Source organism: Oncorhynchus mykiss, chromosome 19 (genome assembly GCF_013265735.2).
Source record: "Oncorhynchus mykiss isolate Arlee chromosome 19, USDA_OmykA_1.1, whole genome shotgun sequence".
Lineage (NCBI taxonomy): Eukaryota > Metazoa > Chordata > Actinopteri > Salmoniformes > Salmonidae > Oncorhynchus > Oncorhynchus mykiss.
The window spans coordinates 62,019,788-62,047,237 of record NC_048583.1 but is presented as its reverse complement, the minus strand read 5'-3'; the positions used below and the strand labels follow the sequence as shown (position 1 = coordinate 62,047,237).

Genomic DNA, 27,450 nt, shown 5'->3' with positions numbered 1-27,450 from the left:
GGGGAATAGATGTTAGTAGATAGTGATGTAATAGATGTTAGTAGATAGAGGTAATAGATGTTAGTAGATAGTGAGGTAATAGATGTTAGTAGATAGAGGTAATAGATGTTAGTAGATAGTGAGGTAATATATGTTAGTAGATAGTGAGGTAATAGATGTTAGTAGATAGTGAGGTAATAGATGTTAGTAGATAGTGAGGTAATAGATGTTAGTAGATAGTGAGGTAATAGATGTTAGTAGATAGAGGTAATAGATGTTAGTAGATAGTGAGGGCTGGGGGGAATAGATGTTAGTAGATAGTGAGGTAATAGATGTTAGTAGATAGTGAGGTAATAGATGTTAGTAGATAGTGAGGTAATAGATGTTAGTAGATAGTGAGGTAATAGATGTTAGTAGATAGTGAGGGCTGGGGGGAATAGATGTTAGTAGATAGTGAGGTAATAGATGTTAGTAGATAGTGAGGGCTGTGGGGAATAGATGTTAGTAGATAGTGAGGTAATAGATGTTAGTAGATAGTGAGGGCTGGGGGAATAGATGTTAGTAGATAGTGAGGTAATAGATGTTAGTAGATAGTGAGGTAATAGATGTTAGTAGATAGTGAGGGCTGGGGGAATAGATGTTAGTAGATAGTGAGGTAATAGATGTTAGTAGATAGTGAGGGCTGGGGGAATAGATGTTAGTAGATAGTGAGGTAATAGATGTTAGTAGATAGTGAGGGCTGGGGGGAATAGATGTTAGTAGATAGTGAGGTAATAGATGTTAGTAGATAGTGAGGTAATAGATGTTAGTAGATAGTGAGGTAATAGATGTTAGTAGATAGTGAGGGCTGGGGGGAATAGATGTTAGTAGATAGTGAGGTAATAGATGTTAGTAGATAGTGAGGGCTGGGGGGAATAGATGTTAGTAGATAGTGAGGTAATAGATGTTAGTAGATAGTGAGGGCTGGGGGAATAGATGTTAGTAGATAGTGAGGTAATAGATGTTAGTAGATAGTGAGGGAATAGATGTTAGTAGATAGTGAGGGCTGGGGGGAATAGATGTTAGTAGATAGTGAGGTAATAGATGTTAGTAGATAGTGAGGGCTGGGGGTAATAGATGTTAGTAGATAGTGAGGTAATAGATGTTAGTAGATAGTGAGGTAATAGATGTTAGTAGATAGTGAGGTAATAGATGTTAGTAGATAGTGAGGTAATAGATGTTAGTAGATAGTGAGGTAATAGATGTTAGTAGATAGTGAGGTAATAGATGTTAGTAGATAGTGAGGTAATAGATGTTAGTAGATAGTGAGGTAATAGATGTTAGTAGATAGTGAGGTAATAGATGTTAGTAGATAGTGAGGTAATAGATGTTAGTAGATAGTGAGGTAATAGATGTTAGTAGATAGTGAGGTAATAGATGTTAGTAGATAGTGAGGTAATAGATGTTAGTAGATAGTGAGGTAATAGATGTTAGTAGATAGTGAGGTAATAGATGTTAGTAGATAGTGAGGTAATAGATGTTAGTAGATAGTGAGGGCTGGGGGGAATAGATGTTAGTAGATAGTGAGGTAATAGATGTTAGTAGATAGTGAGGTAATAGATGTTAGTAGATAGTGAGGGCTGGGGGGAATAGATGTTAGTAGATAGTGAGGGCTGGGGGGAATAGATGTTAGTAGATAGTGAGGGCTGGGGGGAATAGATGTTAGTAGATAGTGAGGGCTGGGGGGAATAGATGTTAGTCCATTGTACAGAAAGAAGAGTAAGACCATTCCCAGCTAGCACATAACGGTCTGAGAACCATAAGTTTCTTAGATCTTGGTGAGAGCGTTGTCTTGTCCTAGTTATTTAGCATAAAACCTTCCCACAGTGTTCTGGGAATGGTACAGGCTATCCAGCTAGCACATAACCAGAACCCTATTTTCCTATGTGGGAATGTCATTAAATCAGCATAACATTATTTTTTATACCCCTTTTTCGTGGTATCCAAATTGTTACAATCTTGTCCCATCGCTGCAACTCCTGTACGGACTCAGGAGAGGCGAAGGTCGAGAGCCGTGTGTCCTCCGAAACACAACCCAGCCAAGCCGCACTGCTTCTTGACACACTGCTCGCTTAACCCGGAAAGGCAGCCGCACCAATGTGTCGGAGGAAACACTGTATACCTGAGGAAACACTGTATACCTGAGGAAACACTGTATACCTGGCGACCGTGTCAGCGTGCATTGCGCCTCTGCCCGCCACAGGAATCGCTAGTGCGCGATGGGACAAGAACATCCCTGCCGGCCAAACCTCCCCTAACCCGGACGACAATTGTGCGCCGCCAGAGCCTGGACTCGAACCACTGAGCCAGTTGCGAGGCCCAGCATAACATTTTCTACGGGTTTCCTCGTGGTTCTATTTAAAGTTATGTTCTCAATACATTCAGAGAACGTTAAGAAACAACGTTCTTCTGTGGGAATTTCAGTACTTCATTATGGTCCTATTTAAAATGACGTTCTCAGAACGTTTCCATGAAAAACTCAAAGTACATTATAATAATGTTCTTTAAAAACCTATACATTCTGTTCTCTGCATCAACAAAACTCTCTCTATCTTGTTAAGTATGTTCAGGTGTGTTGGCCGCGCCCACTAATTGGCCACACCTGATCTTAACGAGTGCTTGTTTGTTTTGAAATGGGGTCTGTTTGAATAGACAAAATGGAACAGATTTGTATGAGTAAAAAAAAAATGGCATTCTAGCGCCATCCTTGTGACTAATTCCACGGATAGACAATAGAAAATCATAGGTTAAAATCTCACTGATGCCGTGCCACAACAAAAACAGTTAACCTAAGCTAGCAGTATTATTAAAAGTCTTATTGAAACATGTTGTCAGAACGTTATTTAATTACCGTCAAATAACCAATAATTTCCGTTCTCATAAGGTTAATAAAACCTCCCAGGAAAACTTTCAGGGAACCGTAGTAAAAGGTTCTCAGAACCTCCCTGGAACCATAGTAAAACGTTCTCAGAACCTCCCTGGAACCATAGTAAAATGTTCCCAGAACCTCCCTGGAACCATAGTTAAACGTTCTCAGAACCTACCTGGAACCATAGTAAAATGTTCCCAGAACCTCCCTGGAACCATAGTTAAACATTCTCAGAACCTCCCCGCCCAATAAAAATGTACGTTCCCAGAACAGGCAAAAATGTCACTTCCGTTCTCAGAACGTTTAAAAAAAACTTCAGTTTTACAGGTCATGAAACTTACGGACACATTCCCAGAACCAATGGGAAATCAAAAACGTAGGTTCCCACAACTTCCAAGGAACCAAATGTGCTAGCTGGGATGTTGTTGGTTCACATTGAATGGTATAGCAGTGGAACATTCAGAATCAGAATGAGTTCTAGAATGATTTCTAGAAGTACTGTACTGGTCATTAATCTAGGAAACCTGGTTGAGAAATACCTTCCCCCCCCCACTTCTTACTAGGCTGGTCCCAGATCCATTTGTGCTGTCTTACCAACTCCCATGGTCAATGTCATGCCACTGTGATAACGACCATAGGCGTCTATCTGTACTACTGCATGGTAAAGAACCAGAGGGGTGTACTATAACACAGGATCAATGAGTTAGCCAGGGACTTCGAAAAAAACAAAACAGAAATAACTGTGGATTTTCTGATTCAAAGAAAAGCTAATACAGTATGTGTTTTTTGGTTGTTGAGTCAGTTAACCTTGAAATGGTTATAGTCTATCTTCCTAAGAAATAGAAGTATATTTTAGAGTATTCAGGCAAGTTAACTCCTTGATTCTGCTGTGCGGTATTCTCTTCTGAAAAGCCACAGTTTCCCAAACAGCTTGTACTCGTTAACCAGTAGAGGTTGTGTTATTGTTGGGAACGCTTTTTCGTGTTCGCAAAAACAATATATCAGTGGGCTTGGTGGACTGTTAAAAATGTGTAGATTGTGTTAAATTTAATGAGGAAAAACAACGATCCATGTGTATATTACTACAGTTGAAGGATAATCTAATCAAAGTTATTGTATACGCAAAAATATAAAACAGCTTATTTTTCGGCGGGGTCATTTTAGTTGTTTCCATGTTTTATGTAACCTGTAAGGTCGTTGTTATGGTTACGAGCAGGATGTCTATAAAAGGTCTGACCAAAGAGGTTTGTCCTGTAACAATCTCCCAGAGAGCCATGAACACGCTAGCCCAGGTCTGAGTCCAAAATGGCCCCCTATACAGTGCACTACTTTTGACCAGGGTCCATAGGGAGTAGGGATGCCATTTGGGACGGACACAGACACAAACACACAGCAGCATCAAAGTGGTTTCTTCCTCGTGGTCTTCCACACTACAGTATAATGTAACGTCACCGTTCACAACAAGTCATCGTCATCATTTTGTATTAAAAAATGGGAGAAAAAAAAACGTCTCTGTTGTCTGAGCTTCAATATACACAGTGATTGAATAATGAAAGGAGAACGTCAAAATGTTCCTGGTGTACATCTGGGCCGTGCCTGAAACAGGAAGGGGAGGAACTGCAACCTGCAGGCTGCAATTGTGTAATAAGAAAATGTTCATTGTTGTTTTCCGTTACAAAACGTTACTGAGCACGACCCAGGTATTGACTTGTGAAGAAAAAAAACCCCGAATAGATATGGGCCAGTTTTAGTACATGTACCTGCCAGTATGGGTGTTACAAACAACTATGAAACCAGGATCATCTCCAAACTAGGATTAAATTATTTATTGATTGATAGTTGCTTTTCCAAAAGCAAATGATTACAATAACAGAATAGTAAATGACAACAGCCAATAAGTGGTTTGTGTGAATCGTTTGAGGAGTAGCTACATAGTTGGGGGTTTTGAAGGAAAAGTTAAATATTTAGGCCCTCTTCACAGGCTTGAAACGTATATTATTATTTTAGCACAGCAGATGTTGTGTTTGTCCTGGATCTGCCCTGCACAAAGGGTTAAATACCATCCATATGGTAACATCATTCTGAACCGATGGGTTGGATCTGCCCTGCACAAAGGGTTAAATACCATCCATATGGTAACATCATTCTGAACCGATGGGTTGGATCTGCCCTGCACAAAGGGTTAAATACCAGCCGTACGGTAACATCATTCTGAACCGATGGGTTGGATCTGCCCTGCACAAAGGGTTAAATACCATCCGTACGGTAACATCATTCTGAACCGATGGGTTGGTGCTAGCCCTACGGTGACGTCATTCTGAACCGATGGGTTGGAGCTAGCCCTACGGTGACATTCTGAACCGATGGGTTGGAGCTAGCCGTACGGTAACATTCTGAACCGATGGGTTGGAGCTAGCCGTATGGTAACATCATTCTGAACCGATGGGTTGGAGCTAGCCCTACGGTAACATTCTGAACCGATAGGTTGGTGCTAGCCGTACGGTAACATTCTGAACCGATGGGTTGGAGCTAGCACTACGGTAACATCATTCTGAACCGATGGGTTGGAGCTAGCCGTACGTTAACATTCTGAACCGATGGGTTGGTGCTAGCCCTACGGTGACGTCATTCTGAACCAATGGGTTGGAGCTAGCCGTACGTTAACATTCTGAACCGATAGGTTGGTGCTAGCCGTACGGTGACGTCATTCTGAACCGATGGGTTGGAGCTAGCCGTACGGTAACATTCTGAACCGATGGGTTGGTGCTAGCCGTACGGTGACGTCATTCTGAACCGATGGGTTGGAGCTAGCCGTACGGTGACATTCTGAAACGATGGGTTGGTGCTAGCCCTACGGTAACATTCTGAACCAATGGGTTGGTGCTAGCCCTACGGTAACATTCTGAACCGATGGGTTGGTGCTAGCCCTACGGTAACATTCTGAACCGATGGGTTGGTGCTAGCCCTACGGTAACATCATTCTGAACCGATGGGTTGGAGCTAGCCCTACGGTAACATCATTCTGAACCGATGGGTTGGAGCTAGCCCTACGGTAACATTCTGAACCGATGGGTTGGTGCTAGCCGTACGGTGACGTCATTCTGAACCGATGGGTTGGAGCTAGTCCTACGGTGACGTCATTCTGAACCGATGGGTTGGAGCTAGCCATAAGGGTGACGTCATTCTGAACCGATGGGTTGGAGATAGCCGTACGGTAACATTCTGAACCGATGGGTTGGAGCTAGCCGTATGGTAACATTCTGAACCGATGGGTTGGAGCTAGCCGTAAGGGTGACGTCATTCTGAACCGATGGGTTGGAGCTAGCCGTACGGTAACATTCTGAACCGATGGGTTGGAGCTAGCCATACGGTAACATTCTGAACCGATGGGTTGGTGCTAGCCGTACGGTAACATTCTGAACCGATGGGTTGGTGCTAGCCGTACGGTAACATTCTGAACCGATGGGTTGGTGCTAGCCGTACGCTAACATTCTGAACCGATGGGTTGGAGCTATCCCTACGGTGACATCATTCTGAACCGATGGGTTGGAGCTAGCCGTACGGTAACATCATTCTGAACCAATGGGTTGGAGCTAGCCCTACGGTAACATCATTCTGAACCGATGGGTTGGAGCTAGCCCTATGGTGACGTCATTCTGAACCGATGGGTTGGAGCTAGTCCTACGGTGACATCATTCTGGACCGATGGGTTGGAGCTAGCCGTAAGGGTGACGTCATTCTGAACCGATCGGTTGGTGCTAGCTGTACGGTGACGTCATTCTGAACCGATGGGTTGGAGCTAGCCGTACGGTGACGTCATTCTGAACCGATGGGTTGGAGCTAGCCCTACGGTAACACCATTCTGAACCGATGGGTTGGAGCTAGCCCTACGGTGACGTCATTCTGAACCGATGGGTTGGAGCTAGCCCTACGGTAACATCATTCTGAACCGATGGGTTGGAGCTAGCCCTACGGTGATGTCATCCTGAACCGATGGGTTGGAGCTAGCCGCACGTTGACATTCTGAACCGATGGGTTGGAGCTAGCCGTATGGTGACATTCTGAACCGATGGCTTGGAGCTAACCAGTTATCGGAGGGTTCATCCCAAAAGGCACCCTATTCCCTACATAGTGCACTACTTTATACTAACTCTATGGGACTAGTGCACTACGGGATAGGGTGTCATGTGGGACGTAGCCAGAGCCCATCTACATCCAGAGGAAAATGCACTTCAGTTGTTTGGAAAAGATAAGGCATCTGAATCATTAGTGATGTACAGTGCATTCAGAGTCCTGGACTTTTTCCACGTTTTGTTAAGTTACAGCCTTATTCTAAAATGGATTAAATACATTTGTTTCCTCATCAACCTACAAACAATACCACATAATGACAGACTAAAAAACAGGTTTTAGAAATGTTTGCAAGTTATTTTTAAATAAAAAAACAACAAGTTATGTAAATAAGTATTCAGACCCTTCGTTATGAGACTCGAGATCGGGTGCATCCTGTTTCTATTGATCATCCTTGAGATGTTTCTACAACATGGAGCCCACCTGTGGTAAATTCAATTGATTGGACATGATTTGGAAAGGCACACACACCTGTCTATATAAAAGGTCCCACAACACAGGAGTGGCTTCGGGACAAGTCTCTGAATGTACTTGAGCGTCCAACAAAGTACTGAGTAAAAGGGTCTGAATACTTAAGTAAATATGATATTTCAGTTAATTAAAAAAATAAAAATACTGTTTTTGCCTTGTCATTATTTGATAGTGTGTAGATTGAGGGGGAAAAAAACCCCATCCATTTTAGAATAAGGCTGTAACGTCACAAAATGTGGAGAAAGTCAAAGGGTCTGAATACTTTGCACTGTATATAAACTATGCCAAATGGCACCCTATTCTCTTTATAGTGCACTTCTTTGGACCAGGGTCCTATTCCCTATATAGTGCACTACTTTAGACCAGGGCCCTATATAGTACACTACTTTAGACCAGGGCCCTATATAGTACACTACTTTAGACCAGGGTCCTATTTCCTATTTAGTGCACTACTTTAGACCAGGGTCCTATTCCCTATATAGTGCACTACTTTAGACCAGGGCCCTATATAGTACACTACATTAGACCAGGGCCCTCTTCCCTATATAGTGCACTACTTTAGACCAGGGCCCTATTCCCTATATAGTGCACTTCTTTGGACCAGGGCCCAGAGTGTCTTTTAAAAATAAACAAATCCCATTATAATAAGGATATTCCTGATGTACAGTGATGCAGACAACCCTGAGTTCACACCAATGACTACCATCAAATATGATGATTTTTCCTACAGTTTCAAGTCTTCAAAATAAAAGATAGTACACATCAAAAATGTACATTTCTTGTACAGCAATTACACATTTTAGAGGATTGTCTTATTAAAAAAATTATAATAAATAAATAAATGAAGTTGGAAAAAACAACAATGGATCACATTTTTATTGTTAAAGAAATCTTCAGTTTTAGGGGCTACAAATGCTTACAAAGAAATACAATGATAAATTCTGCTCCATTAATGGTTTTATCTGGAAACATACAATTATTAAAAAAAAGGTGAAGCTGCCAGTCCTTCTCTCCCAACTTAAGAAGAAAAAAAAGTGACATCATAGCAAATCATTTTACAAAGCGCAATATAAAACAGATGCTGTTCCTGTGAGGGAAAAGACAGTCTGTAAATCTTATAGTCACTTATGGACATTCAAACAACAACAGGTCTTTAAGACCCTGTGATCGTCTTCAGTCTTTATAAAAATAAAAAAATAACAGATTCCATACAACAACCCAGGGATGTGTTCAGTGGGGCACACTGTAGCAAAACCTTTTGGAAAAACGAGAGTCCCGGTTGTCCCTCCCCATGTTGCAGTCTGTTCTTCCATTTGTTGCCTAATGAACACGACCCCAGTTCTCAGATGACATTTTCTGTAAGCAACTTTAGTGTAAACATCTCTCTCTCCAGCTGGAGAATCATTTTCTTTCTTCATTGGAGCGTTCACATAGTCGCTCGTCCTTGGTCCCGAATCATCACGAAGGGAGGGGGACCTGCGTAACCACATGATGTGAGCAGCATCTGGACATTTGGCTGATATAAACGGGGAGACGACGACATCGGTTTGGGTGAGGAGGAGACGGAAATAAGGAGGTCAATCATAAAGAGGTGAACCCTGACCTACTGGGGCAGGGCGGAAACCTCTAAAGGGACAGACTTCCTTGTTGTAGAAACCTCAGACGGGTGGAACTCTGTACTGTAAGCAGCTTCAGGGGGAGAACTTCATAGGAACAATGTAGAAAGAGAACAGTTGAAGTCCCAGGTCCAGCTATCCACAGGCTCCATTCTTCTGTCCAGTCAGTTCAGGGTCATATTCATTAGTGCACACTGTAGCCAACCCCCCCCCCCCCCCACCACCACCACCATTTTGTCTTGTTTGCTTCCTAGTGAATAGGGCCTACTTCCCTGTGAAGTTATTGTCCGGCTGCTCCTGGGCCCGAGTGCTCCGGCTGCTCCCCCCCCACCACCACCATTTTGTCTTGTTTGCTTCCTAGTGAATAGGGCCTACTTCCCTGTGAAGTTCTTGTCCCGCTGCTCCTGGGCCCCAAGTGCTCCTGGGCCCAGAGTGCTCCTGGGCCCCAAGTGCTCCTGGGCCCAGAGTGTACCACTGTTACCTCGGTCTCCTTTGGTCCACCTCAGACAGCAGGGCCTGACGGTAGGCCTCGTAGGACTTGACGATGCGCTCCAGTTCCTTCATGAAGAGCAGCTTCAACATGCCCTGGTACGTGTCCAGATCCACCAGCTGGAACAGCGCCCACTTCAGGATGTGGTCATACCTGGAGCAGAAAGGGAAGACAGATTTTTTTATTTGACAACAAAACATGGCTGCATGTCACAATGGTAAAACATAAAAACAAAAACTGGAGACACGACAGAGCTAGTGTAGCTAACAAAATACTTTAGATCTGTAAACTATTTTAGCAGGTTACCTAAGCATCTTGGCTGAGGTGAAACAATTCACTTATTATACCGTTAATTAGCTAGAAATGCAACACCGTCTCCAAAACCGTTCATTTTTTAAAAATATTACATTATTTTTCAAATCAATCAAACCTCTGAAGTTATGAGCCAGTATATGTGAGAAATGCCAGGTACGGTCTACTCACTTGAGTGGGGCGCGGGCATACACCTGTAGCCAGCCAGGGATCTCTGCCGTGTGGTACGGGTTGGCTGGTACCAGTACCGGATGGTTCCGCTCGGCTGGGCGAGGCCGGTATACAACGGGAGGGGGCTGGTCATATTGGAGCACGCTGGAAATGGAAAAGTACAAATAATAGAATTATGTTTTTTTAAATGCATTGCCTTTTTTGTTTTTAAAGGGACTACAAATTGACTGACTGTGTCAGTGTACAACCGGAGTGGGCTGGTCATAGTGAGGAACACTGGAATAGAAGGAGGGTTACACAGTTACAATGCATAAAAATATGGGGGAAAAAAAAAAACACACAACGTGCAACATTTTCAAACATTTTACTGAGTTACAGTTCATATAATAAGGACATCAGTCAATTGAAATTAATTCATTAGGCCTTAATCTAAGGATTAAACACGACTGGGAATACAGATATGCATCTGATTAAACCTTTTTAAAGGTAAAGTAGGAGAGTTGATCAGAAAACTTGTCAGTATCTGGTGTGACCACCATGTGCCTCATGCAGCGTGACACGTCTCCTTCACATAGAGATGATCAGGCTGTTGATTGTGGTCTGTGGAATGTTGTCCCACTCCTCTTCAATGGCTGTGTGAAGTTGCGGGAACTGGAACACGCTGTCGTACACGTTGATCCAGAGCATCCCAAACATGCTCAGTGGGTGACATGTCTGGTGAGTATGCAGGTCATGGAAGAACTGGGACATTTTCAGCTTCCAGAAATTGTGAAACATGAGGTGATGGCGGCGGATGAATGGCACGACAACGGGCCTCAGGACCTTGTCATGGAATCTGTGAATTCAAATGGCCATCGATAAAATGCAATTGAGTTTGTGGTCCGTGGTTTATGCCTGCCACATACCATAACCTCACCATGGGGCACTCTGTTCACAATGTTATCAGTAAACCGCTCACCCCCACAACACCATACACTCTGTCTGCCATCTGCCCGGTGCTGTTGAACCGTGGATTCATCCATAAAGAGGACACCTCTCCAGCGAGGCCAATGGCCATCAAATGTGAGCATTTTCTCACTGAAGTCAGTTACAATGCAGAGCTACAGTCGGGTCAAGACCCTGGTGAGGGCGACGAGCACGCAGAGGAGCTTCCCTGAGACGGTTTCTGACAGTTTGTGCAGAAATTCTTCGGCTGTGCAAAACCCACAGTTTAATTAGCTGTCCAGGTGGCTGGTCTCAGACCATACCGCAGATGAAAAAGCCGCATGTAGAGGTCCTGGGTTGGCATGGTTACACGTGGTCTGCGGTTGTAAGGACAGTTGGACGTACTGCAAAATTCTCTAATGGGGCTTAACAGCTCTGGTGGACATTCCTGCAGTCAGCATGCCAATTGCGCTCTCCCTCAAAACTTGAGACATCTTTGGCATGGTGTTGTGTGACAAAACAGCACATTTTAGAGTGGCCTTTTGTCCCCAGCACAAGGTTCACCTGTGTAAATGATCATACTGTTTAATCAGCTTCTTGATATGCCACACCTGTCAAGTATAGATGGATTATCTTGGCAAATGAGAAATGCTCACTAACAGGGATGTAAACAAATTTGTTTGTTTATGTTTTTTTGTGCGTATTGAACATTTCTGGAATCTTTTATTTCCTCTCATGAAATCAACATGTTACGTTTATATTTTGGTATTGGCAGAGGCTAGGAGTCAAGTTACTATATCAGAATAAAGTTATTTGACTGAACAAAATTCTCACTTTTTAAAAAGACTTGAATACCAAAATGTGTGCGAGTTTCCCTTAGGTACAGATCTAGGATAGATCCTGTGCTCCAATCCTAACCATTAGTGACTAACTGACCCAAGATCAGAGTCAAAGGGCAACTTCATCTTACACCGTGTGTGTGTGTCTCTCTCTAAAACGCTACCTAGGAGCACAGGGGTGGAGTATCTCTGTCTACAGTTTACCTAGGGGCACAGGGGTGGAGTATCTGTCTCTACAGTTTACCTAGGGGCACAGGGGTGGAGTATCTCTGTCTACAGTTTACCTAGGGGCACAGGGGTGGAGTATCTCTGTCTACAGTTTACCTAGGAGCACAGGGGTGGAGTATCTCTGTCTCTACAGTTTACCTAGGGGCACAGGGGTGGAGTATCTCTGTCTACAGTTTACCTAGGAGCACAGGGGTGGAGTATCTCTGTCTCTACAGTTTACCTAGGGGCACAGGGGTGGAGTATCTGTCTCTACAGTTTACCTAGGGGCACAGGGGTGGAGTATCTGTCTCTACAGTTTACCTAGGAGCACAGGGGTGGAGTATCTCTGTCTCTACAGTTTACCTAGGAGCACAGGGGTGGAGTATCTCTGTCTCTACAGTTTACCTAGGGGCACAGGGGTGGAGTATCTCTGTCTCTACAGTTTACCTAGGAGCACAGGGGTGGAGTATCTCTGTCTCTACAGTTTACCTAGGGGCACAGGGGTGGAGTATCTGTCTCTACAGTTTACCTAGGAGCACAGGGGTGGAGTATCTCTGTCTCTACAGTTTACCTAGGGGCACAGGGGTGGAGTATCTGTCTCTACAGTTTACCTAGGAGCACAGGGGTGGAGTATCTCTGTCTCTACAGTTTACCTAGGGGCACAGGGGTGGAGTATCTGTCTCTACAGTTTACCTAGGGGCACAGGGGTGGAGTATCTCTGTCTCTACAGTTTACCTAGGGGCACAGGGGTGGAGTATCTGTCTCTACAGTTTACCTAGGGGCACAGGGGTGGAGTATCTCTGTCTCTACAGTTTACCTAGGGGCACAGGGGTGGAGTATCTCTGTCTCTACAGTTTACCTAGGAGCACAGGGGTGGAGTATCTCTGTCTCTACAGTTTACCTAGGGGCACAGGGGTGGAGTATCTCTGTCTCTACAGTTTACCTAGGGGCACAGGGGTGGAGTATCTCTGTCTCTACAGTTTACCTAGGGGCACAGGGGTGGAGTATCTCTGTCTACAGTTTACCTAGGGGCACAGGGGTGGAGTATCTGTCTCTACAGTTTACCTAGGGGCACAGGGGTGGAGTATCTCTGTCTCTACAGTTTACCTAGGGGCACAGGGGTGGAGTATCTCTGTCTCTACAGTTTACCTAGGAGCACAGGGGTGGAGTATCTCTGTCTCTACAGTTTACCTAGGAGCACAGGGGTGGAGTATCTGTCTCTACAGTTTACCTAGGGGCACAGGGGTGGAGTATCTCTGTCTCTACAGTTTACCTAGGAGCACAGGGGTGGAGTATCTCTGTCTCTACAGTTTACCTAGGGGCACAGGGGTGGAGTATCTCTGTCTCTACAGTTTACCTAGGGGCACAGGGGTGGAGTATCTCTGTCTCTACAGTTTACCTAGGGGCACAGGGGTGGAGTATCTCTGTCTACAGTTTACCTAGGGGCACAGGGGTGGAGTATCTCTGTCTCTACAGTTTACCTAGGGGCACAGGGGTGGAGTATCTCTGTCTACAGTTTACCTAGGGGCACAGGGGTGGAGTATCTCTGTCTCTACAGTTTACCTAGGGGCACAGGGGTGGAGTATCTCTGTCTCTACAGTTTACCTAGGGGCACAGGGGTGGAGTATCTCTGTCTCTACAGTTTACCTAGGGGCACAGGGGTGGAGTATCTCTGTCTCTACAGTTTACCTAGGGGCACAGGGGTGGAGTATCTCTGTCTCTACAGTTTACCTAGGGGCACAGGGGTGGAGTATCTCTGTCTCTACAGTTTACCTAGGGGCACAGGGGTGGAGTATCTCTGTCTCTACAGTTTACCTAGGGGCACAGGGGTGGAGTATCTGTCTCTACAGTTTACCTAGGGGCACAGGGGTGGAGTATCTGTCTCTACAGTTTACCTAGGGGCACAGGGGTGGAGTATCTGTCTCTACAGTTTACCTAGGAGCACAGGGGTGGAGTATCTCTGTCTCTACAGTTTACCTAGGAGCACAGGGGTGGAGTATCTCTGTCTCTACAGTTTACCTAGGGGCACAGGGGTGGAGTATCTGTCTCTACAGTTTACCTAGGAGCACAGGGGTGGAGTATCTGTCTCTACAGTTTACCTAGGAGCACAGGGGTGGAGTATCTCTGTCTCTACAGTTTACCTAGGGGCACAGGGGTGGAGTATCTCTGTCTCTACAGTTTACCTAGGAGCACAGGGGTGGAGTATCTCTGTCTACAGTTTACCTAGGAGCACAGGGGTGGAGTATCTCTGTCTACAGTTTACCTAGGAGCACAGGGGTGGAGTATCTCTGTCTCTACAGTTTACCTAGGGGCACAGGGGTGGAGTATCTGTCTCTACAGTTTACCTAGGAGCACAGGGGTGGAGTATCTGTCTCTACAGTTTACCTAGGAGCACAGGGGTGGAGTATCTCTGTCTACAGTTTACCTAGGAGCACAGGGGTGGAGTATCTCTGTCTCTACAGTTTACCTAGGAGCACAGGGGTGGAGTATCTCTGTCTCTACAGTTTACCTAGGGGCACAGGGGTGGAGTATCTCTGTCTCTACAGTTTACCTAGGGGCACAGGGGTGGAGTATCTCTGTCTACAGTTTACCTAGGGGCACAGGGGTGGAGTATCTCTGTCTCTACAGTTTACCTAGGAGCACAGGGGTGGAGTATCTCTGTCTCTACAGTTTACCTAGGGGCACAGGGGTGGAGTATCTCTGTCTCTACAGTTTACCTAGGAGCACAGGGGTGGAGTATCTCTGTCTCTACAGTTTACCTAGGGGCACAGGGGTGGAGTATCTCTGTCTCTACAGTTTACCTAGGGGCACAGGGGTGGAGTATCTCTGTCTCTACAGTTTACCTAGGGGCACAGGGGTGGAGTATCTCTGTCTCTACAGTTTACCTAGGGGCACAGGGGTGGAGTATCTCTGTCTCTACAGTTTACCTAGGGGCACAGGGGTGGAGTATCTCTGTCTCTACAGTTTACCTAGGGGCACAGGGGTGGAGTATCTCTGTCTACAGTTTACCTAGGGGCACAGGGGTGGAGTATCTCTGTCTCTACAGTTTACCTAGGAGCACAGGGGTGGAGTATCTCTGTCTCTACAGTTTACCTAGGGGCACAGGGGTGGAGTATCTCTGTCTCTACAGTTTACCTAGGAGCACAGGGGTGGAGTATCTCTGTCTCTACAGTTTACCTAGGGGCACAGGGGTGGAGTATCTCTGTCTACAGTTTACCTAGGGGCACAGGGGTGGAGTATCTCTGTCTCTACAGTTTACCTAGGGGCACAGGGGTGGAGTATCTCTGTCTCTACAGTTTACCTAGGAGCACAGGGGTGGAGTATCTCTGTCTCTACAGTTTACCTAGGGGCACAGGGGTGGAGTATCTCTGTCTCTACAGTTTACCTAGGGGCACAGGGGTGGAGTATCTCTGTCTCTACAGTTTACCTAGGAGCACAGGGGTGGAGTATCTCTGTCTCTACAGTTTACCTAGGGGCACAGGGGTGGAGTATCTCTGTCTCTACAGTTTACCTAGGGGCACAGGGGTGGAGTATCTCTGTCTCTACAGTTTACCTAGGGGCACAGGGGTGTCTATACTGAGCCCTCTTGTTGACGTGGTCCACGTAGTAGGGTCCAAACTCAGCCGACTCCACCTTCTCCCAGCCAGGGGGCAGACCCTCTCTCTCCAGGGGGTGGGACCAGTGGGTGGTGTTGGTGTTGTGGTCGATGTAGTACTTCCTGCCTCGGATGGTCCAGTCTACCGTCCAACCACGGGGCAGGGAGAGGTCCTCATAGCTCAGACTGGACATGTTCCCCAGAGACTTGGACTGCATTCGACCAATACCTGAGGGGAGGAGTTAGATACCTTAAACCTTCAGAGGATGGATGGCTAGCTGGTCAAACAAATGGTCCCAAATGACACCCTATTCCCTATGTAGTGCCCTACTTTTGACAAGAGCCCTATGGGGAATAGGGTGCCACTTGGGACATACACTTAAAAACCCTAAACCTGGCCTCCCGGGTGGCACAGGGGTCTAGGGCACTGCATCGCAGCACTAGCTGTGCCACCAGAGACTCTGGGTTCATGCCCTGGCTCTGACGCAGCCGGCCGCGACCGGGAGGTCCGTGGGGCAACGCACAATTGGCCTAGCATCGTCCGGGTTAGGAAGGGTTTGGCCGGTAGGGATATGCTTGTCTCATCGCGCACCAGCGACTCTCGTGGCAGCCCGGGCGCAGTGCGCGCTAACCAAGGTTGCCAGGTGCACGGTGTTTCCTCCGACACATTGGTGCGGCTGGCTTCCGGGTTGGATGTGCGCTGTGGGGAGAAAAGGGGGTAAAATTTAAAATGTATTTAATAAAAAATATAAATAATAATAAACCTTCAAGTATCCTGGTGCCGGGCCCTGGTACCGTTCTGTAGTAAAACCTGCTGCCGGACCTGGTACCATCCTGTAGTAAAACCTGCTGCCGGGCCCTGGTACCGTCCTGTAGTAAAACCTGCTGCCAGGCCCTGGTACCATCCTGTTGTAAAACCTGCTGCCGGGCCCTGGTACCGGGCCCTGGTACCGGGCCCTGGTACCGTCCTGTAGTAAAACCCTGCTGCCGGGCCCTGGTACCGTCCTGTAGTAAAACCCTGCTGCCGGGCCCTGGTACCGTCCTGTAGTAAAACCTGCTGCCGGGCCCTGGTACCGTCCTGTAGTAAAACCTGCTGCCAGGCCCTGGTACCATCCTGTTGTAAAACCTGCTGCCGGGCCCTGGTACCGTCCTGTAGTAAAACCTGCTGCCGGGCCCTGGTACCGTCCTGTAGTAAAACCTGCTGCCGGGCCCTGGTACCGTCCTGTAGTAAAACCTGCTGCCGGGCCCTGGTACCGTCCTGTAGTAAAACCTGCTGCCGGGCCCTGGTACCGTCCTGTAGTAAAACCTGCTGCCGGGCCCTGGTACCGTCCTGTAGTAAAACCTGCTGCCAGGCCCTGGTACCGTCCTGTAGTAAAACCTGCTGCCAGGCCCTGGTACCGTCCTGTAGTAAAACCTGCTGCCAGGCCCTGGTACCGTCCTGTAGTAAAACCTGCTGCCAGGCCCTGGTACCGTCCTGTAGTAAAACCTGCTGCCGGGCCCTGGTACCGTCCTGTAGTAAAACCTGCTGCCGGGCCCTGGTACCGTCCTGTAGTAAAACCTGCTGCCGGGTCCTGGTACCGTCCTGTAGTAAAACCTGCTGCCGGGCCCTGGTACCGGCCCTGGTACCATCCTGTAGTAAAACCTGCTGCCGGGCCCTGGTACCATCCTGCAGTAAAACCCTGCTGCCGGGCCCTGGTACCATCCTGCAGTAAAACCTGCTGCCGGGCCCTGGTGCCGGGCCCTGGTACCGTCCTGTAGTAAAACCTGCTGCCGGCCCCTGGTACCGTCCTGTAGTAAAACCCTGCTGCCGGGCCCTGGTACCGTCCTGTAGTAAAACCTGCTGCCGGGCCCTGGTACCATCCTGCAGTAAAACCTGCTGCCAGGCCCTGGTACCGGCCCTGGTACCGTCCTGTAGTAAAACCTGCTGCCGGACCCTGGTACCATCCTGTAGTAAAACCCTGCTGCCGGGCCCTGGTACCATCCTGCAATAAAACCTGCTGCCAGGCCCTGGTACCGGCCCTGGTACCATCCTGCAGTAAAACCTGCTGCCAGGCCTTGGTGCCGTCCTGTAGTAAAACCTGCTGCCAGGCCCTGGTGCCGTCCTGTAGTAAAACCTGCTGCCGGGCCCTGGTACCGTCCTGTAGTAAAACCTGCTGCCGGGCCCTGGTACCATCCTGTAGTAAAACCTGCTGCCGGGCCCTGGTACGGCTATAGCCAACTCTCATTGCCTGACCCATACCAGACCCTGTGCTGCTGTCAGCCTCTCATCTAGGGTGTCTGCATGTCTGTTCTAGCCTATTGTTTGCTATTATATACACTATGCCTCTATGAGGAAAGAGTAGGGGACAGCATCCATTTACAGAGGAGGAAACATGTCCTCTGGGGACAGCGTCCATTTACAGAGGAGGAAACACGTCCTCTGGGGACAGCGTCCATTTACAGAGGAGGAATCATGTCCTCTGGGGACAGCGTCCATTTACAGAGGAGGAATCATGTCCTCTGGGGGACAGCGTCCATTTATAGAGGAGGAATCATGTCCTCTGGGGACAGCGTCCATTTACAGAGGAGGAAACACGTCCTCTGGGGACAGCGTCCATTTACAGAGGAGGAAACACGTCCTCTGGGGACAGCGTCCATTTACAGAGGAGGAAACACGTCCTCTGGGGACAGCGTCCATTTACACAGGAGGAAACATGTCCTCTGGGGACAGCGTCCATTTACAGAGGAGGAATCATGTCCTCTGGGGACAGCGTCCATTTACAGAGGAGGAATCATGTCCTCTGGGGACAGCGTCCATTTATAGAGGAGGAATCATGTCCTCTGGGGACAGCGTCCATTTATAGAGGAGGAATCATGTCCTCTGGGGACAGCGTCCATTTATAGAGGAGGAATCATGTCCTCTGGGGACAGCGTCCATTTATAGAGGAGGAATCATGTCCTCTGGGGACAGCGTCCATTTATAGAGGAGGAATCATGTCCTCTGGGGACAGCGTCCATTTATAGAGGAGGAAACATGTCCTCTGGGGACAGCGTCCATTTACAGAGGAGGAATCATGTCCTCTGGGGGACAGCGTCCATTTATAGAGGAGGAATCATATCCTCTGGGGACAGCATCCATTTACAGAGGAGGAATCATGTCCTCTGGGGGACAGCGTCCATTTATAGAGGAGGAAACATGTCCACTCCTATTTAAAAAGAGACATTCTGACACACCAACTGTACAAACACTGAAACACAACGTTGCTGCCGATCCCTCTCTGACACACACGGTGATTTGTGACCCACCTCTCTTGATGAATAGTAGGAAATGGGAGAGTAAATGTATTGAAATGGACAGAAAAGCGGGGGCCGAAATCTGAGCTCAAATTCAAACAGAGCATATGTCCCTTCTCCTGAAGTGTGCACGCCTCTCCACACAATAAAAACACATTGGATTGTTGGAAGCATAGGCCAAGAGCCCACGTTGGTCCACCATAGTACTTCTACATTACCAAAAGTATGTGGACACTTGGCTCGCAGTCGACGTTCCAATTCATCCCAAAAGGTGCTCGATGGAGGTTGAGGTCAGGGCTCTGTGCAGGCCAGTCAAGTTTTTCCCACACCGATCTCGACAAACCATTTCTGTATGGACCTCGCTTTGTGCACGGGAGGTCTTGTCATGTTGAAACAGGAAAGGGCCTTTCCCAAACTGTTGCCACAAAGTTGTAAGCACAGAAAAGTATAGAATGTCATTTTATGCTATAGTGTTAAGATTTCCCTTCACTGGAACTAAGGGGCCCGAAACTATGAAAAACAGCCCCAGACAATTATTCCTCCTCCACCAAACTTTACAGTTGGCACTATGCATTGGGACAAGCAGCAATCTCCTGGCATCCGCCAAACCCAGATTCATCCGTTGGACTGCCAGATGGTGAAGCGGGATTCATCACTCCAGAGAACGTGTTTCCACTGCTCCAGAGTCCAATGGTGGCAAGCTTTACACCACTCCAGCCGACGCTTGGCATTGCGCGTGGTGATCTGAGGCTTGTGTGCGGCTGCTCGGCCATGGAAACCCATTTCATTTCAACAGTTATTGTGCTGACGTTGCTTCCAGAGGCAGTTTGGAACTCTGTAGTGAGGGTTGCAACCGAGGACAGATGATTTTCACACTCTTTAGCGCTCAGCAGTCTCGTTCTGTGAGCATGTGTGACCTACCACTTTGAGGCTGAGTCATTACTCCTAGATGTTTCCACTTCACAATAACAGCACTTACAGTTGACCAGGGCAGCTCTAGCAGGGCCAGGGCAGCTCTAGCAGGGCCAGGGCAGCTCTAGCAGGGCCAGGGCAGCTCTAGCAGGGCCAGGGCAGCTCTAGCAGGGCCAGGGCAGCTCTAGCAGGGCCAAGGCAGCTCTAGCAGGGCCAGGGCAGCTCTAGCAGGGCCAGGGCAGCTCTAGCAGGGCCAGGGCAGCTCTAGCAGGGCCAGGGCAGCTCTAGCAGGGCCAGGGCAGCTCTAGCAGGGCCAGGGCAGCTCTAGCAGGGCCAGGGCAGCTCTAGCAGGGCCAGGGCAGCTCTAGCAGGAATGTGTCCATGTTCTCAACACTGAAAACACCACCAACATCCCTCCTGATGCACCAGTGGGAATTCACATCAAGACTCACATTCTAGAGTCTATTGAAGTACCGTGTGTACAATGTCATGTGTTTAACACACAGAAGACAGGTAAAAGGCAACAGATGACGTGAACCAGTCTGGGGATTTAGTCATGTGACTTGAGGTAGTCCCAGTCCCATCTGCCAATAAGTAGTTTGTAGCGAGACTGTTTTTGAAGATACAAACAGTGAGGTGGATTGAACCGGCACCACTCCTTTCCCTTAAGGCTCTATCCAAACTAAAAACCAGGATCTGTTAGTCGAGCAGCCGGAAACACGGTAGCAACAAAGACCTTCTTTTAACTCCGGTTCCGAAGAGGAGTTCAACTGGTTAAACTATAGCCAACGCATTTCATACTCATACCGAGGAGCGGCAGTCCAGGAATGACCCCGTGGATATGTAGCCCAGTCACCACATCCAATAAGCAAGGGTACCTCCCTATTGGCACCATGTTTTACCTATAAAAGCCCCAACTCTACCTACATGTACATATTACCTCAACTAACCCGTGTCCCTGCACATTGACTCTGTACCGGTACCCCCTGTATATAGCCTTCACATTGACTCTGTACCGTAATACCCTGTATATAGCCTCCACATTCTCTGTACCGGTACCCCCTGTATATTGCCTCCACATTGACTCTGTACCGGTACCCCCTGTATATAGCCTCCACATTGACTCTGTACCGGTACCCCCTGTATATAGCCTCCACATTGACTCTGTACCGGTACCCCCTGTATATAGCCTCCACATTGACTCTGTACCGGTACCCCCTGTATATAGCCTCCATATTGACTCTGTACCGGTACCCCCTGTACATAGCCTCCACATTGACTCTGTACCGGTACCCCCTGTATATAGCCTCCATATTGACTCTGTACCGGTACCCCCTGTACATAGCCTCCACATTGACTCTGTACCGGTACCCCCTGTATATTGCCTCCACATTGACTCTGTTCCGTAATACCCTGTGTATAGCCTCCACATTGACTCTGTACCGGTACCCCCTGTATGTAGCCTCCACATTGACTCTGTACCGTAATACCCTGTATATAACCTCCACATTGACTCTGTACCGTAATACCCTGTATATAGCCTCCACAATGACTCTGTACCGGTACCCCCTGTATATAGCCTCCACATTGTACCGTAATACCCTGTATATAGCCTCCACATTGACTCTGTACCGTAATACCCTGTATATAGCCTAAACATTGACTCTGTACCGTAATACCCTGTATATAGCCTCCACATTGACTCTGTACCGGTACCCCCTGTATATAGCCTCCACATTGACTCTGTACCGTAATACCCTGTATATAGCCTAAACATTGACTCTGTACCGTAATACCCTGTATATAGCCTCCACATTGACTCTGTACCGGTACCCCCTGTATATAGCCTCCACACTGACTCTGTACCAGTACCCCCTGTATATAGCCTCCACATTGACTCTGTACCGTAATACCCTGTATATAGCCTCCACATTGACTCTGTACCGTAATACCCTGTATATAGCCTCCACATTGACTCTGTACCGGTACCCCCTGTATATAGCCTCCACATTGACTCTGTACCGGTACCCCCTGTATATAGCCTCCACATTGACTCTGTACCAGTACCCCCTGTATATAGCCTAAACATTGACTCTGTACCGTAATACCCTGTATATAGCCTCCACATTGACTCTGTACCGGTACCCCCTGTATATAGCCTCCACATTGACTCTGTACCGGTACCCCCTGTATATAGCCTCCACATTGACTCTGTACCAGTACCCCCTGTATATAGCCTCCACATTGACTCTGTACCGGTACCCCCTGTATATAGCCTCCACACTGACTCTGTACCAGTACCCCCTGTATATAGCCTCCACATTGACTCTGTACCGTAATACCCTGTATATAGCCTCCACATTGACTCTGTACCGGTACCCCCTGTATATAGCCTCCACATTGACTCTGTACCGTAATACCCTGTATATAGCCTCCACATTGACTCTGTACCGTAATACCCTGTATATAGCCTCCACATTGACTCTGTACCGGTACCCCCTGGTATAAAGTCTCGCTCTTGTTATTTTACTGCTGCTCTTTAATAACTTGTCACTTCTAAATGTTCTATTCGTACTGCATTGTTGTTTAGGGGCTCATAAGCATTTCACATTTGGTGCCTGTGACTAATACCATTTGATAGGCCACTACTTTTGACCAAGGCTCATAGTGAACAAGTGTAGAGCCCTACCGGCACCACCTTCATGGCATTACCAACTCACGTTCTAAAGACAATTCCAAGCCTTTTGCCATCATTTTGTTTTTGTTCACTAAACTTCCATGCCATCTAATAAACAAGTTCTTATAAAGACACTTCGTCAATGTTAAAATTGGTTCCACTGATTTGACTATTATGACTACTGATATTGACTTGAGTAAGACTGGTTTATGTTTCACCTGCTGCCGGTCCGTTGGGGGCCGGGGGAGTGTGTTGTCGTGGTGGTAGGCTTTGATGATGTTCACTCTGTTCATAGTATCTATAGTCCTCATGTAAGTGGTCAGGAGCTCTGGGCTGCTGATGTGGCTGAGGCCGTCTCTGCTGCTGCTGGCTGTCGGAGTAAGGCTCCGGAGTCAGGGGGCGGTAGTAGAGCCCAGCATCCTCATTCTCAGCCATGGAGCTCACGTCTGTCAGGAAGGACTGTGAGGAGCCTCCGTACTCGTGGGTTATATCCCCCAGGCTTCCAGGTAGGTACGGAGGGGCTGACATCCGGTGGCGTTCCCGCAGAGCCGCCTCGTGGGGTGACCTCTGCACAGTGGGGGAGCGTAGGAAGCTCTTGTTGCCGGCCAACACAGGCCCCACGGGATAGGCTGAGCCAGGCTCCGGCAGAGGGACCACAGTGCGTCTGGGGATAGTGGGTCCATGTCGGATGAACGAGGGCATGAGATCTGAAACAGGACCAACAGGTGTAGGTCAAGACAAAAGGATGCTACTAACTATCGTCCAAAAGATGACTGACTATTCTACAATATATTGTAATTACTTCGCCACCATGGCCCATTTATTACCTTACCTCCCTTATCTCACCTCATTTGCACTCACTGTATATAGATTTTCCCCTACTGTATTATTGACTGTATGTTTTGTTTATCCCATGTGTAACTCTGTGTTGTTGTATGTGTCGAACTGCTTTGCTTTATCTTGGCCAGGTCGCAATAGTAAATGGGAACTTGTTCTCAACTGGCCTACCTGGTGAAATAAAGGTGTTCTCAACTGGCCTACCTGGTGAAATAAAGGTGTTCTCAACTGGCCTACCTGGTGAAATAAAGGTGTTCTCAACTAGCCTACCTGGTTAAATAAAGGTGTTCTCAACTAGCCCACCTGGTTAAATAAAAAAATAACTGACCAATACACCAAATCTGATTATTGATTTAAAAAATATCGCAATATTGTAACCTTCCAGAAATATGTCCATGTTCTCTACACTGACTCAGAATACATCTATTCTACAGGTAACTTAGCACGTAGCACAACAAACCATATTTTGACGTTTAGACGGCTAGCTAACTACCTGTTGTCCATGAGTATGCTATGGACAGTTAGCACATAGAGAAACAACAAGGTTTGTCAACACTCCAGCAACATCTTTACATTGGTGGGTAATGGAAGTAAATTGAAGCCTGTCACATAACAAAGTCAGGGGGGGGGGGGGGGGGATCCACAATGGATGGATGAATGTAGCTACAGTGGGAGAATCCACAATGGATGGATGGATGTAGAGCTACAGGGGGGGAATCCACAATGGATGGATGGATGTAGAGCTACAGGGGGAGAATCCACAATGGATGGATGAATGTAGAGCTACAGGGGGGAGAATCCACAATGGATGGATGAATGTAGAGCTACAGGGGGGAGAATCCACAATGGATGGATGGATGTAGAGCTACAGGGGGGAACCACAATGGATGGATGGATGTAGAGCTACAGGGGGGATCCACAATGGATGGATGAATGTAGAGCTACAGGGGGATCCACAATGGATGGATGAATGTAGAGCTACAGGGGGGGAATCCACAATGGATGGATGAATGTAGAGCTACAGGGGGGGAATCCACAATGGATGGATGAATGTAGAGTTACAGGGGGGATCCACAATGGATGGATGAATGTAGAGCTACAGGGGGGGAATCCACAATGGATGGATGAATGTAGAGCTACAGGGGGGGAATCCACAATGGATGGATGAATGTAGAGCTACAGGGGGGGATCCACAATGGATGGATGAATGTAGAGCTACAGGGGGGATCCACAATGGATGGATGGATGTAGAGCTACAGGGGGGGAATCCACAATGGATGGATGGATGTAGAGCTACAGGGGGGGGGGGGGGGGGGGGGTCCACAATGGATGGATGAATGTAGAGCTACAGGGGGGAGAATCATTGACCAGAGCTAGCTACATCTCAACTTTGGCTAACGCTAGCAAGCTAGATGCTAGTCAGCCATAATAACTATTAGATAGTAGAATACAGTTTACCAAACATGTTATGCTTGGGTATCATCATAGGACCTAAAACGTGTGAATTGTATAAAGTGTTTTTATGAAGAGACATTGCTAGCAGCAGCCGGCTACTCAACCCTGCACCTTAGAGGCTGCTGCCCTATACTATCTACATAGACATGTAATCACTGGTCACTTTAATAATGTTTACATACTGCTTTACTCATTTCATATGTATAACGTTAGTGTATTTTAGTCTATGCCATTCCGACATTGCTCATCCTAATATTTATATATGTATTTCTTAATATTTATATATTTAATACTTCTGCAATGCTGAGAATAGGAACAGTCATTTCGCTGGTGGGTATAATGTGTGTTACTTTCCAACAGGAATCAGTTCCAAAAGAAACTTGGTCAATAACAAGGTTTCCAACAAATAACGCATATAGAAAATTGTATAGCGGCAGAATAAGATAACCGTGTAATGAACTACGTTTCTCACTCCCCAGGTTTACTCTGGTAGCCTATGGACAAACATTAAGAATTAACTACGTGATGAGTTGATGTCGTTATTTAGCTCATGTTCGTTGTTTGTTGGCAACCTTGTACTTTACGAACGTTTTGTGAAACAGATTCATGTGGAAATGTTCCACAAATTATACCCACCCGCAATGACATCTGCTAAATATGTGTATGTGACCAATACAATTTCAATTTGGCTAGATAACCAACTATCTAGCGAATGTATCTACTCAACCACCGTACTTTTCAGGAGTGGTGATGTCTCCTTCTTCACAGATCTTCCATGTGCCTCGGCTGGTGTCGACGCTTCGTTTGTACTTTTCTTTCTTGGAAGCATAACTCAAACAAAAAGGAGAGAGACATCAATGCAATGTGAGAAACTCGTACAAAGTTCCCCCAAAACTACCAGAGTCCCTTCCAATCTGCAGCGTGTACATTTTAACTGGTTAGGGACTTGATTAGTTAGTTTCACACTTGTTATTTGTCTGGTAATTTAGACAAAAAGCCCGAAACAGAACGATTGTTTGTATCAAGTAACGTTAGCCAGTTACTCTGAAGTACACTGTTTTCGCCCAGTTAAAAAAAAAAAAAAATCACAAATTGTCTCCAAGGCACTTGAAGTCAGCTGTTTTTCCTATTCAGTGCGTTTACTCAGCACCCAGCCCATGTCATCACGAAAACTGCTCAACGCCTCTACAAGTCATTCTAGCCAGCCCGCCGAGGGTTGTGGGATGGGAATGGTGAAGGGTAGAGTTTCACATTTTGAACAAAAATTTGCATAAACATATAAAACTACTTACTAACTTCGTCCCCTTCTTCTGTGATTTGAAGCATTTCCAAAATTAACCAGTGGTCCAAAGCAAGCCCAACAACCCCTTCTCAAAGTTAGTTCCCCTGCTGAAAACAAACCTAAAAATATCCAACCGTATGAGACTGGGCTGTCATTCAAAGCTGGGACAAACAGTCACAAGGTCAAGACCCATTGGATTAGCATGGGAAGGTTTGATGTGTTGTTGTTTTATTTCTGCTTCCTAGCATTTCTGAGGGATGTGTCAACTGATACCCTACATCCTTTTATACTACACAACATTTGACCAGGACTTATAGGGTGCCATTTTGGACTCACACTGAGATGCATTGAACATAAGAAAGTGCACAATGAATCCATACAGCTTTGATTCTTAGTGTGTAACCTGAGTGAGAAGTGTGCTCTTGGTAACTAAAGGTTATAATATAAACGCAGTGTGATTCTGAAATGGCACCCTATTCCCTATATAGTGCTCTACTGGCACCCTATATAGTGCACTACTGGCACCCTATTCCCTATATAGTGCACTACTGGCACCCTATTCCCTATATAGTGCACTACTGGTACCCTATTCCTTATATAGTGCACTACTGGCACCCTATTCCCTATATAGTGCACTACTGGCACCCTATTCCCTATATAGTGCACTACTGGCACCCTATTCCCTATATAGTGCACTACTGGCACCCTATTCCCGATATAGTGCACTACTGGCACCCTATTCCTTATATAGTGCTCTACTGGAACCCTATTCACTATTGTGATGCCCCTCCCACTCTGTCTGCCTTATTCTTTCTCTTTGCTCTTGTTTTCCTTATTAGGATGTCGGTGGGCGGAGCTGTGAGTGTCGTCAGCGACATGGGACACACCTGGGCCCGGGTGTGTCACAGGATAAATACACCACTTCCCCATTCATTGAGGAGACTCTCGTCATGCAGACACACTGATAGATTTTGGTTGTGGCATTTCTTCTTTTTTTTTTTTGTGGCCGTTTGTTTGCGTTGGCACCTTTCAACACCCCTCATTATCAAATTCCATTTATGAACGCAAACACTCACTTACACTACTGATTACTGACTCCACACACCATTGTTAATTGCATTTAGTTTACTTCAGTTAATAAATATATTTTGTTTTTCCTTATCTCCACGTGGTCTCCCTTTTTGTTACAAACTTCGAGCTGGTTTGTGATACTGTATAGTGCACTACTGGCACCCTATTCCCTATATAATGCACTACTGGCACCCTATTCCCTATATAGTGCACTACTGGCACCCTATTCCCTATATAGTGTACTACTGGCACCCTATTCCCTATATAGTGCACTACTGGCACCCTATTCCCTATATAGTG

The 27,450-nt window shown here is 46.7% G+C and overlaps 1 protein-coding gene across 3 annotated transcripts; it reads right to left on the bottom strand.

Annotated features, from left to right (window-relative positions):
* Nucleotides 1-8,344: 8,344 nt before the first annotated feature.
* Nucleotides 8,345-26,644, bottom strand: sav1 (salvador family WW domain containing protein 1). 3 transcript variants are annotated; one of them, XM_036955311.1, is made up of 8 exons: nucleotides 26,090-26,644; nucleotides 25,533-25,634; nucleotides 22,724-23,212; nucleotides 15,602-15,872; nucleotides 10,079-10,222; nucleotides 9,568-9,748; nucleotides 9,437-9,534; nucleotides 8,345-9,315 (listed from the first exon to the last, which is right to left on the bottom strand). In XM_036955311.1, exons 2-6 carry the CDS (start codon nucleotides 25,624-25,626, stop codon nucleotides 9,583-9,585), a joined length of 1,164 nt encoding a protein of 387 aa, XP_036811206.1. In that variant the 5' UTR covers nucleotides 25,627-25,634; nucleotides 26,090-26,644; the 3' UTR covers nucleotides 8,345-9,315; nucleotides 9,437-9,534; nucleotides 9,568-9,582. The 3 variants fall into 3 exon arrangements, with proteins under 3 accessions (XP_036811206.1, XP_036811207.1, XP_036811205.1); XM_036955312.1 differs by having other exon boundaries at nucleotides 25,533-25,628; nucleotides 26,094-26,644; XM_036955310.1 differs by having other exon boundaries at nucleotides 25,533-25,628; nucleotides 26,090-26,643.
* Between the last annotated feature and the right edge of the window lie 806 nt (nucleotides 26,645-27,450).